This window comes from Daktulosphaira vitifoliae, unplaced genomic scaffold (assembly GCF_025091365.1).
Source record: "Daktulosphaira vitifoliae isolate Bord-2020 unplaced genomic scaffold, ASM2509136v1 Scaffold_5, whole genome shotgun sequence".
Taxonomy (NCBI): domain Eukaryota; kingdom Metazoa; phylum Arthropoda; class Insecta; order Hemiptera; family Phylloxeridae; genus Daktulosphaira; species Daktulosphaira vitifoliae.
This window is the reverse complement of record NW_026099576.1, coordinates 32,598,128-32,610,595: the sequence shown is the minus strand read 5'-3', so window position 1 is coordinate 32,610,595 and position 12,468 is coordinate 32,598,128. Positions and strand designations below refer to the sequence as shown.

General features: G+C 24.7%; 2 protein-coding genes across 5 annotated transcripts in view; one reads left to right on the top strand and one right to left on the bottom strand.

Moving 5' to 3' along the window:
- The first annotated feature begins 202 nt into the window (after nt 1–202).
- LOC126908411 (telomerase Cajal body protein 1) lies at nt 203–7,969 on the top strand. Of its 4 annotated transcripts, none has more exons than XM_050690446.1 (9): nt 203–221; nt 1,105–1,211; nt 1,282–1,467; nt 1,738–1,824; nt 1,912–2,138; nt 4,714–4,953; nt 6,878–7,004; nt 7,069–7,259; nt 7,845–7,969. In XM_050690446.1, exons 1-8 carry the CDS (start codon nt 219–221, stop codon nt 7,199–7,201), a joined length of 1,110 nt encoding a protein of 369 aa, XP_050546403.1. In that variant the 5' UTR covers nt 203–218; the 3' UTR covers nt 7,202–7,259; nt 7,845–7,969. The 4 variants fall into 4 exon arrangements, with proteins under 4 accessions (XP_050546403.1, XP_050546404.1, XP_050546405.1 ...); XM_050690447.1 differs by lacking the exon at nt 203–221 and adding an exon at nt 475–725; XM_050690448.1 differs by lacking the exon at nt 203–221 and adding an exon at nt 750–868.
- LOC126908410 (aminopeptidase N-like) overlaps nt 7,627–12,468 on the bottom strand; it is a 40,870-nt gene continuing 36,028 nt past the window's right edge. The window contains exons 11-12 of the mRNA XM_050690445.1: nt 9,970–10,198; nt 7,627–7,989 (exon numbers count right to left, since the gene is read on the bottom strand). Of these exons, the coding sequence (XP_050546402.1) occupies nt 7,756–7,989; nt 9,970–10,198 (463 nt within the window). The 3' untranslated portion in view covers nt 7,627–7,755. The remainder of the gene's footprint in view (nt 7,990–9,969; nt 10,199–12,468) is intronic.

Below are 12,468 nucleotides of genomic sequence, written 5' to 3'. Positions count from 1 at the left end.
TCTAATATATCTTGGTTGATTAATGAATGGGTTATGAATTATTTCTAATGTACTTTATATAATCTATTAAATTTCTTTCAGTTTGCTAGTAAACCCAACATTTTTTACTTGGTTTAATAATATGAAATACGAAGAGTTCATTTTTTAATTTGACGTAATATATTAATTATTGCAATGTGTACTTTATTGCTATTTGTGTTAGAATCACCTTTCACACCATGGTGAGAAAAACTGTAAAATTTCTTAATAGATATTATTGTACCACCATATTCAGGATAAAAAACATAACTAATTAATGTTACCATTAATTTGGTATGTTTATCATTATCATTATATGGTATATCATTGTATAATTTTAATATGGAGAAAATAGCTTCAAAAGCAACTATTTTAATCATACGTTCTTATAGAAAAATAAAAATAATGGGTTTTAGTGCAGTGGCACGATCTTGCCGTAAAACGTGTAAAACTCAATCACCGTAACGCCGCTGGTCCAATATCATATGTGAATTTAGGGTTGTTACATTTAAAAATTAATTAACGTTTAAAATAATGGTTTAAACATTTCAAAAACACTAAAATTTACATTAGTCTGATTTAGAAAATATGTTTTTTAACAGCATTGTTAGAAACATACGACGATGATTAACTTGTTTATCTATAATCGTGCTAATAGTGAACTTATCAAGTATTATGGAATCAACGTTTTGTAGTTATTAAACATAGTAAATATAGTTTAAATATAAAATATAAAACATATTTTATAATATACATAAAATATAGTTTAAATTAAACAATATAACAAACTATTACTACGATATCCATTTAAAACAAAAATTTCATTTTCATAAACGAATTTCTTAAATAAGTAAATATTATTTTAAGTATTGGTTTAAGAAAAAGCTTATTAAATTTTTTATGTTTATTATACTTAAAGCATTACTTCTGTAAGTAATTAGTTTGTTAAATAACAATCACATGCTTTGAGTCTCATTGTCTGATATTTATCTTTTTAAAAACTAATTTTGTTCTAGAAATGTTTTTTTAAATACTGTGTAGCATTATTTTATGATGAATAAAAATGTTTTGTGGTACAATTTACAGGAAATGCAGTCTCCATACTTTAAAAGTCTTCAATGTATTTGTACTATTTCAGATGAATTTTTTGCTTATGATAAAGAATTTCAGCAATGCTTAAAAGGCTGTAAATGGTATACAAATCTGCATTATGATTGTCATTAATAATGGAATAGTATAAGATAAAAATATGAGTTATTACAGGTCTCCTGATGGTTCAAGTATTTTAACTAATAGTGAAGACAATATTCTCAGAATTTTTAATCTAGAGGTTGATGATTTAAACCAATGTATTGGACTACAAAAAAGTTTGCAATTAAAAGAAGGTGGAACTATTTATGATTATTTATGGTGTCCAAATACTTCAATTTCTCATGGAAACAATAGCCTGTAAATATGATTTATCTAAATGACATATTTATGTTATGAATACCATATTACGCCACTAATTTAATTAAAAATGTTTCAGTCATCAAAAAAAAAATTGTTTGCCTTGAATAATAATAAATTTATAAAGCCTTGAGTCACAGGTTAAAATTTTGTGCAACTTAACTTTTATTTTTTTCTATACAACTCCTGATACACTGTCAAAAATCAGCTGTTATTTCCCAGTGGCCACATTAGATTATTATGTTTATTTATGTGTCAATATCCTTTCAGAATTTTATCTACTAGTAATCGTTCACCAATACATTTGTGGAATGCAAAAAATGGGAAATTAGAAGCTACCTATAGAGTATATGATCAGTATGTAGTGATTTTATTATACATTTCAAACTTGTTTTAATTGCCCAGCCTTGTTATAATTTAGGGGTGATTATATTTTTATCATAGTGTGGACGAAGTGGCTCATGTTAATTCCTTGTGTTTTAATTGGTCAGGAGAGGAAATTTACTGCGGAAGTCTTGGTAAAATTAACATTTTTTATACAGATCAACCGGGTCGAAATTTCACAGAAATTCCTACTAAGAAAGATCTTCATAGAAGTATCATATCAACAATAGCTATGAATCCAGTTGATAGAAGTGTTTTTGCTGTGGGCACATATAGCAAAGATATTGGTAAGCTAACCTTAGTATAAAAATTATTTCAAATTTGTTATAACTTTGAAATATTATTTAATAATAACTATTAAAATCATGCTACTAAATGGTTTTGTATGATATTAACATTCCACATTAAAGTAATAATAGCCTCGCTTATATGACAGCATATTTTTATATAATTGAAAAGCATATGTATCAATTATTCTGCGTATTAACAGTTTATTTCCTAGAATTAGGAAAAATTTTTTAAATTAAAAAAAAAATTATTTTAATTTATATTGGAAGTGCTTATGTATCAAAAGAAATTTAAAGCCATTTTTGTAGAAAAAAAAAACCAATGTGAGGATCTATATTTTGATTTAAACATGAAAATATGAATTCTTAATATTCATCATTAGGAAGATAATTCTATATGAAGGTGTTATTTTGTTTGAAATTTGAGAAGTAGCGCTTGTAAATTTTTTCCTATGGGTCTAAAAGTTATATCTACGAAATTTAAGCTTTATATAACATGATTAATAGGGATTTAAGTTAAAAGTTTAGAAAAAAACATAAAAATTTGTAGTTCTTCAGATAATTTTTTTAACGAATTTATTAGGAACATTTTTGTAGAATTTGTAATTTACTAAAAAGTGTTATTATAAATTTTTTATGCAATCAGTAGTTTATTAAGTCAGATAAAAGTAATATTTTGGGATTATTAATTATATGGGAAAATTTCCCATCTTTATATTTTTGGCAATTATCTTTTTAAATATTAAAAATAAAAAAAAATTGTATGTGACTAAATCTGTTATTTTTTCTAAAAAAGTATCACATAATTTTATGTAAAACTAACCTTTTCCATTAAAATTAAGAAAACTAAACTTTAAGCTTAGAATGCACACTGCTTTATCATGTCATATAAAACTCAAATTTTGTACATATTACTTTTAAACCCATAGAAAATAATTACCAGGTGACATTCCTTAAATTTTAAGAATTCAAAAATAAGGGGCACTATATTTACTGTTCATGGTTTATTGTATTAACCACTCAAAACAAACGAGTTAGAAGAAATTGTTATTTCTCTTTTTAATTATGTATGCTCTGATTTCTTCTTTTCAATATTCTTCAAAAACCACTATTTAGAATGGAGGAAAGAAATATTTTAGTCTGTCGTCAAAATGAGCATTAACATAAAATAGCTTAACTTTAACAAGTCATATAACTCTTGAAGCCGAGCTAAAATTTCTAGTTGTGTAAGTTATATGCAATCCACTGTATTATTCAGAAAATGTGATTACTACATGCAATAGAAACAAGAAAAATAACTATAACTGACAAAGACCACGTAAAATAAAAACACATGAGCCAAAAAAAAAATGGATAATCAAATTAACAATTAGGCTGCTGTCTAAAAAAAAAAATTATTTCTTTGCATCTCCTTAAATGATACATCTGCTTCTGGTTAACCTCTTTAAAATTATATTTTAACTAACTAATAATCTATAGATTATTAGGTATTACAATTTCGATATTATATAATAACAAAATTTTTAAAACAACAATATATTTATTTTTGTTTTATATTCTTTTTTATAACTTGGTTACTTTTAACCTTTATTGTCTCTTGCTTAGTTTTATCAATCATATTTTTAGTATCATCTTCATTTAATAATTTTTTATTGGATGGAGAATCTTTATGAGTGATGGTTTTTTTATATTCATCATATTCTATAAAACAATAATAAAGCCATTCTCTACCCTATTTTGACGACTTTGCAAAAAAACCATTTTAATTTTATATCTTAAACAAATTTAATTTAAATACCCATATAATTAAAAATCACTATACTATCTTCTTCTTCTTTCTTCTTTTTCCTCGCCTCAATCCCAACTACTTGGGGTCGGCTACCCTTATCCTAAACTTCCACTTGACAGGACCACGCACATCATCTACACTCACATCAGCTGTCCTCATATCACATTCAATTACATCCCTCCATCTCTTTTTTGGTCTTCCTCTACCTCTACTTCCTTCAACATTTATTTCTATAACTATTCTTACCTCTTCCGATTCCTTTCTCCTCATAACATGACCAAACCATCTAAGTCTATTTTCCCTCATCTTATCCACGATTGACGATACACCTATATTCCTCTTATATGATCGTTCTTTATTCTATCTTTTCTAGTCACTTCACTCATCCATCTAAGCATTCTCATCTCTACTCTACTCATTCTCTGCTCTACTTTTTTGTCAACCGTCCAACACTCTGAACCATACATCATAGCTGGTCTCACTAGTCTTGTAGAATATACCTTTCAGCCTCATTGGAATTCTTTTATCACATAAGACACGAGACACTTCTCTACACTTCAACCACCCGCATTTAATCCTGTGTCTTAAATCCTCGTCAATACCACCGCTCTTTTGCACAACTGATCCTAAATTACTTAAAACTTCTAAAACTACAATAAATATCTATACTATCATTTATATATTATATTGCATTAATTTATTGTTGACACATTCATTATAAAATTCTTAGTCTCTTATGATGATGTTTTAGGCATTATAGATTTGTGATTTATTTATTAATTTTAGGAATATATGGAGGTAATCAATTAATGTATATACTGAGAGGTCATAAATCTGGCGTAACCCATGTAAAGTTTTCTCCTGATGGCCTCAGATTATATTCTGGTGGTAGAAAAGGCGATGATGATATTGTTTGTTGGGATTTAAGAAATGTTGGTCAAACATTATTCTCAGTCAAGAGAACAGTTACTACAAATCAAAGAATTTATTTTGATATCTCATCTGATGGAAAATTTTTAGTATCAGGTTTATAATTTTTACTTATTTAATTTAAAAATAATGAGTTTTTAATAGATACCAGAATTGTATGCAGGTAAAATCTTAAAAATATGTTTTTATGTAGAAAAAATTAATTCATATTTTCTTTTAAAATATTTATATGATAGTTAAAAAAACCCAACACTGTGGGAACGTGGTATAGTTGGAACAAGTATAGATGATATCTGACATAATATTAAAATCACTATCATAAAAACGCTTCAATAAAAATTTGTTGTGTAAAATTTTTAGAAGGAATTATTGAATTATTCAAAAAACATCAACTCCTAGTGCCTTAATTATATCCTGATTACAAGTTTTATGATTTATAAGATAATAAAATAAATACCTGTTATAGTAATTAAATTTAGTATGAAATTGATATTTTATAATTTAGTATTGCAATTTTTACAGAGAAATTATAAAAAATTATAAATTGTTGTATACAGTCTAATTCTTTTAATATTAGCCACTCAATTTCTCTTAAATTAATATATTTAATTAATTAATTTTTATATATTTTAATTTTATATTTATATATTCTTTATAACTAACTTATAAAATAAAAAATTGTTCAATTAAGAAAATGACTAGTCGACAATTTCTGAAATAGAACTTTGTATATTCACATTTTTAAATATAGAGTGGAGGAAGAGTGTGACAGAGTTAAGTAGAAAAAGTTAACTTTTGTTGTAGGTGTTGCTATTTTGAATCCTCCATTTAGGTAGGTAGTCAGATTTTCAAAAAAGTTTCATTAAATAAAAAGAAATACCTAAGATATTTATATAAAAAGAATTATTTTGATTTGTTCATTTTTTAAAGTCATGACAGTTTTAAGTATCAGACTAACAATACAATAGATGGTGATTTTTTTTATACAAAAATTACTTTTATTTTTTAATCTTGGTGAACTTTGCACATAGAAGATAAGGTGTCGGGAAACTTTTTTTTTTAACATAAACTTATAATACAATTAAAAATACTTGAATCAATACTTATTAGCCTAATTCTATGAAAACTAAATATGATTATGTTGTAATACTTAATGAATGATCATCTTTATCAATAAAGTCAATGTTAAAGAAAAAATAAATTCAATTTATATTTTAACGACAATGAATATTTGACATCTAATATTTATTGATATCTATATGACATCAATCTAACATGAAATGTTTAAAGCTATTATTTACTTTCATAAATTACATTATTCTATAGTAAAATCATGTTACTGATAAAAAAATTTCTATGATTATATACATGAGGTAAATGAAGAAAATATTGTTTTTTTGGTAAGAAATTAAAAATAAATTGTCAACGTTTATATTTGTAATCTGTTATTTATATGGTGTACTAGAAAAAATATTCATGTAAAAGCAAAATATCAATATTTGTCAGCTTAATTTCCAATGTAAACATATTTTAAATACAAAATTATCTCAATAATACTAATAAAAATGTACCTAGTGGTATATTTAATTGATAATGTAGTAAAAAAATTAGTTAACTAATTTAAATTATGTAGATTTAAAGATATTATCATCACCATACCTCTATTCTAACTATTTAGCCTCTGTCTTAAATAATTTACTGAATTTGACTCTAGCTATTGCTTAGTACAATGTCATATTGGTTGAAGGAATCAGTACGGTGGCAAGGTGTATGTTATTATTAAGTATATTTAAAGATAGAAAACAATATTTTGAAACTATATATTAATATTTTACTTATAACTTTTAAAAATTGTTAGAAAAAATGTTCAGTTCTAAACTAATTTAGTATTATCATTAATTAATATTATTATAGTATCAATAATTATAAATTAAAAAGTTTAACATTTTAAAGTTAATAATAATATTATTTAATACTTAAAAAAAAATTTGTATTTTGATTTAATAACTTATTATTTTAGGAAATAGTTCTGGTGACATAAAAACATGGAAATTAGATCAAATAATAAATACTCAAGAAGACGTTGAATGTGTTCTCCCACTAAATTCTAGCATTCAAACTCATTATGACTGTGTTAATGGTGTAAGGTATGTTAGATAGCTTTTATAATGTATTTAATTAAATTTGGATTAATTTAATAATTTTTTTTAGCTTACATCCATATCAGCCTTTAGTGGCAACTGCATCAGGGCAAAGACATAATAATTTTATTTGTGATGATGATGAAAATGGAGAAAAATCAATTAATTTTGACAGTTCATTGAAAATTTGGAAAATTAATTAGTCTTTTCTTTGTTTATAATAAAATCGAAACACTAAATCTACAACATTCAATTAAACATGTATTCTATTTATTTCAATCTGTTAAAAAAATCAGTCTTTTTTTTTTTATATTTTATGAAAAAGAAATAAATATTCTAATTTATACGATTGAAAAATTATTTCATATTTTTTTATTCATTAGTCAAAAGTGTATAACTAATTTTTTCTTAAAAAAATCAATTTTTATCATACTTTTTCTGCAGCTATTTTAAAGGTAATGGGAAACAACTATAATCAAAATTTCCTCAGAATATAACAATCCAATTGTAGTTGACTAAATGGTGTCAACTAACCTAATGATAGAAGAAAAAAATTGTATTTTAATAACACCGGGATTTGTTTTTAAAATTTTGTTTTTTTACCCATGAAAATAGTAAGAATAAAAAATGTTAAAAAAAAAAAGGAATGTTTATTTTAAAATACATAATAAATATAAAATGTATAGTTTCTTAATTTTTTTTATTTAAATAATAATTAGTTCCTCTTATTAGGATAATTTTTTTATCTAAAAAGCTATCAAAAAAAATATAAAATGTAAAAAAATAGATTAAAAAGTAAGATAATTATACTAATATAATAACTTGAAGTACATGAATTTGTTTCAGGTATTACAGATTGTGTGAGCCAATCTTGAAGAGACTTATGTGTTCTTTCATAATAATCTGAATTAATTTCTATTTCTTTATATAATTTATTAAATGTTTTTTGTAAACTTAGTGGTAGAGTTGTTTGGTTTCTTATCAAGTTTAACTAAAAATAAAAATTTTATAAATGTAATTACATATTTGTTATAAATAAGGGTTTTATTTAATTATTATTACAAATTTTATTATTAGAAGTTCGATAAAATTTATCATCATTTAGTTAAACATATTTATAAATATTTTTGTGGCAATAAGTTATTTTAAATTACAAATAAATTAGTACAAATCTAAAAAAAAATTGTTGGTTGACCTCTTTTCGCTTGTAAAGTTTGAACTAGTCAGCGAAGTAAAGACATATTTCAATTTAAAAAGTTTTGTGATAGATTATGTAATTTACTGTTAATTTTTACCATACATTAGGTTTTTAAAATTGTTTCTAATTAGAAAACTCAACATAGGTGTTTGACAAATTATCTCATAAGATCAAGTTGTTGATTCAAAAGATCTTTGAGAAATTATTATAATACAATGTTATCATATAAATATTTTGTTGTCAATATTATATCGATCCTTTGCACTAACTTGCAATTAGAGGCAGTGTATATCTGTCTGTCGGCTGTGGCATCGAACAAATAGGGGTTTTTTTTTTATATTAATGAAGTTGTATTGCAACTTTGATGTCTATTTTCACCATGAAGATAAAATAAAGTACGAATTTCTTTTTTTCCATAATAAAGTACATTACATTAGCTTTAATTTGAGATATATATAAAAGTGTCAGACTTTCCGGAACATTTTCAAAAGTCAAGTTGAAAAAATTAATTTTTTATGAAAAAGTTGTCATTTTAAATCCCCCTCTGTGGGCAGGTAAAGGGTCAGATATAAAAAAAAAATATACCAAATGAAAGGTAATGATATCACGCATCTATATAAAAAAAAATTATATTGATTTGGTTATTTTTAAAAAAGTTATAGCAATTTTAAGTAAAAAAAATTGAAAAAATTAGCGATTTTTAAATTTGTAATTTTTTTGGAGGTTTCCCCCAATTACAGGAAACGAGGGAATTCTTTTCAATTTTTGAGGGTAATGTCTTTGATTAGATACGATTTGTGATTTTTTGACGTATCATTGAAAGAAATCGGTTCGGTGAGAGCTGAGAAAAAGTGGTAACAGACACAGAAAAAAAAAAATAAAACATCTTAGTAAAACCAATACCTTCTCAGCTTTGCATCGAAGATAAAAAGTTGATAAGCAAAAAATGGTTATCAAGTCAATACTAATCAAAACATTATGTCAATTTTAGAAAATAGCTATATTATCACTGTCAGAGCGGGGCTATCAGAACGCCAAGAGGGCTCTAACAATAGGCAAATAGGGATGCTAAACTAAATTTTCTCTCTCCAAAATACAATTTCCTTAAAACAATATGGATATTGTTGTTAAATTTCTGGGGGACCTAAACCTCTCTGGTCCCACCACCTGACGTATATAGTTCCAGCCCTTTCATTTGGTAACACTTGTTACTTTATTAGATAACTGAGTTTTCTACCCAATAAGTCCTAAGATAAATTCGATTAAAAACTTGGTGTAATTTGATATTGGTAGATCAGTTTTTGACTTTGTGATGCTGTATTTACTATTTTTTTAAAAAAATTTTTATTTTTGTCTATAAAGTATTAAAATGAAACTAGCGGAAAGGTAAAGCATTCTATGCAGTTACTTATAATGATTTGTATGAAGATCCCCTAAAGATACCTACCTATTCTTTTATTCAACAAATAGAAAAATTAAATTGTACAAATATTTATGATTTTTAATTAAAAAAAAATATTTTTTTAAAATTTAAATCAATCTGAAGTTTTGTTTAAAATTATAAATAAAGTTGCTTGAAGTGCTTGAGGATATATCCATGTTTACAGTTGAGTTCTGACGTTTCGGACTCAACTGTAAACATGGATATATCCTCAAGCACTTCAAGCAACTTTATTTATAATTTTAAACAAAACTTCAGATTGATTTAAATTTTAAAAAAATATTTTTTTTTAATTAAAAATCATAAATATTTGTNAAATAAAGTTTCTATACCTCATAAATTTCGGAAGCCGTTGCTGCATTTTTTACCAACGCTGCATACATAGATTCAATTGTTTTGTAAGCACTCTGTGTTTTATTCAAATATTCATTTATATTTTCCTTTAAAAATATCGTCATCATTTCAATACCTATTGGTGTTAATGCCAATGAATTAAATATTAATTTGAAGTATGTTTGGTGGATTGAACTGTTATCTTCTTGAAGTAATAGTCTTAAATAGCTTTACAATATACGTAATAAATGTTAAATATTGTTAAGATTTTTTTATTAATTAAAATAATTAAATAATACAAATTAAACTTATATACAAGGTGTTCAGTAAGTCAGGAAACGGGTTTCTATTGTTCTCATTGTTACAAACAATGAGAAAAAATAATAAAAAGCAAAACAATAAAATAAATAAAAAAAAACGGTAGCACAGTGGGGTCGCGGCATAGTGGACACATTGCATAGTAGGGTCCAGTGTAGATTTAATCTGACAGTGATTAAAATCACTATCATAATAAACGCTTCGATGCAAATCTGTAGATAGTGTTTAATTTTAAAAAATTGATGGATAATTGCAAAAGCAACATCAACTTCTATTAAAATAAAATACAAAACCCATAATTATCATACAAAAATAGTATATTTTTCAATATGGTAGCCATTTGCGTATAGAAGATAGATCGTCGGGACAAATTTTTTTTTTTCATTTTGTAGTACATAAAATAAGCTTTAATTTTATATATGTTTAAAGGACGCAGTATTTCCGGAACATTTTCAAAAATTAAGTTGAAAAAGTTATTTTTTGTAAAAAAGTTACTATTTTAAATCCTCCCAGTGAGCAGAATAAGTGTTAGATTTTCAAAAAAAATTATATCAAATGAAAGGGAAATATCTAAGGTTTCAATACAAAAAAATATTATTTTTATTTGTTCATTTTTGAAAAAGTTATGGCAGTTTTAAGTACAAAAAACATCCCGATAAAATGTAATTTTTATCGCAAACATTACATTTTTTTTTAAATTTTCGACAGCCATTTGCACATAGAAGATAAGATGTCGGGACAAATTTTTTTTTTTCATTTGATAGTATATAACATAACCTTTGATTTGATATATGTTTAAAGGACGCAGTATTTCCGGAACATTTTCAAAAGTTCAGTTGAAAAAGATCTATGTTTTTTACAATATTTTAAGTTTTGAACGCCCCCTATATAAGGGGAAATTGTCCAATTTTAATAAAAAGTATGTCAAATGAAAGATGTACTTATAATGTATTTAGAAAAAAAAAATTTGTGCTGATATATACATTTTTCAAAAAGTTATAGCATTTTTAAGTTGAAAATTTAAAATCGAAAATCGAAAATTTTAACACAAAAATAGTGTTTTTTTAACTACGGCAGCCGTTTAAATGTAGAAAAAAAAGTGTCGGGACAAATTTTTTTTTTTCATTTTGTAGTACATAAAATAAGCTTTAATTTGATATATGTTTAAAGGACGCAGTCTTTCCGGAACATTTTCAAAAATTAAGTTGAAAAAATTAATTTTTGTAAAAAAGTTGCCATTTTAAATCCCCCCCAATGAGCAGGTTAAGTGATAGATTTTCAAAAAAATGATATCAAATGAAAGGTAAATATCTAAGGTTTTAGTATAAAAAAAAATTATGTTGATTTGTTGATTTTTCAAAAAGTTATGGAAGTTTTAAGAAAAAAAAGTGAAAAAATTTCGAAAATTAGCGATTTTTAAATTTGTAATTTTTTTGGATATTTCCCCCATTTGCGGGGAACGAGGGAATTTTTTTCAATTTTTAAGGGTAATGTCTTCAACTAGATACGATTTGTGATCTTTTGACGTATTTTTGAAAGAAATCGGTCCAGTGAGAGCTGAGAAAAAGTGGCAACAGACATAAAAAAAAAATAATAAAATAATAAATGTAGTAGTTTTTCAGTTTTTTCGATTTATCTCAAAAATTATTATACCATAAAAATGTATAGAATTAGATTTGTGGATCATTATATTTTCTATAAAAAAAGTTATTATAAAATTTCACTAAATTATTTTGATTTGTTGATTTTTCAAAAAGTTATAGAAGTTTTAAGAAAAAAAAATGAAAAAATTTCGAAAATTAGCGATTTTTAAATTTGTAATTTTTTTGGATATTTCCCCCATTTGCGGGGAACGAGGGAATTTTTTTCAATTTTTAAGGGTAATGTCTTCAACTAGATACGATTTGTGATCTTTTGACGTATTTTTGAAAGAAATCGGTCCAGTGAGAGCTGAGAAAAAGTGGCAACAGACATAAAAAAAAAAAACACATCATAGTAAAATTAATACCTTCTCCGCTTCGCATCGAAGCTAAAACATTGTTATTTTACATTCATATTAATAATTAAAGTGATTTAGTCTAAACCCATGATTATTTATTTTAGCTTCGATGCGAAGCGGAGAAGGTATTAATTTTACTATGATGTGTTTTTTTTTTTTTTTTTTTTTTTTTTTTTTTTTT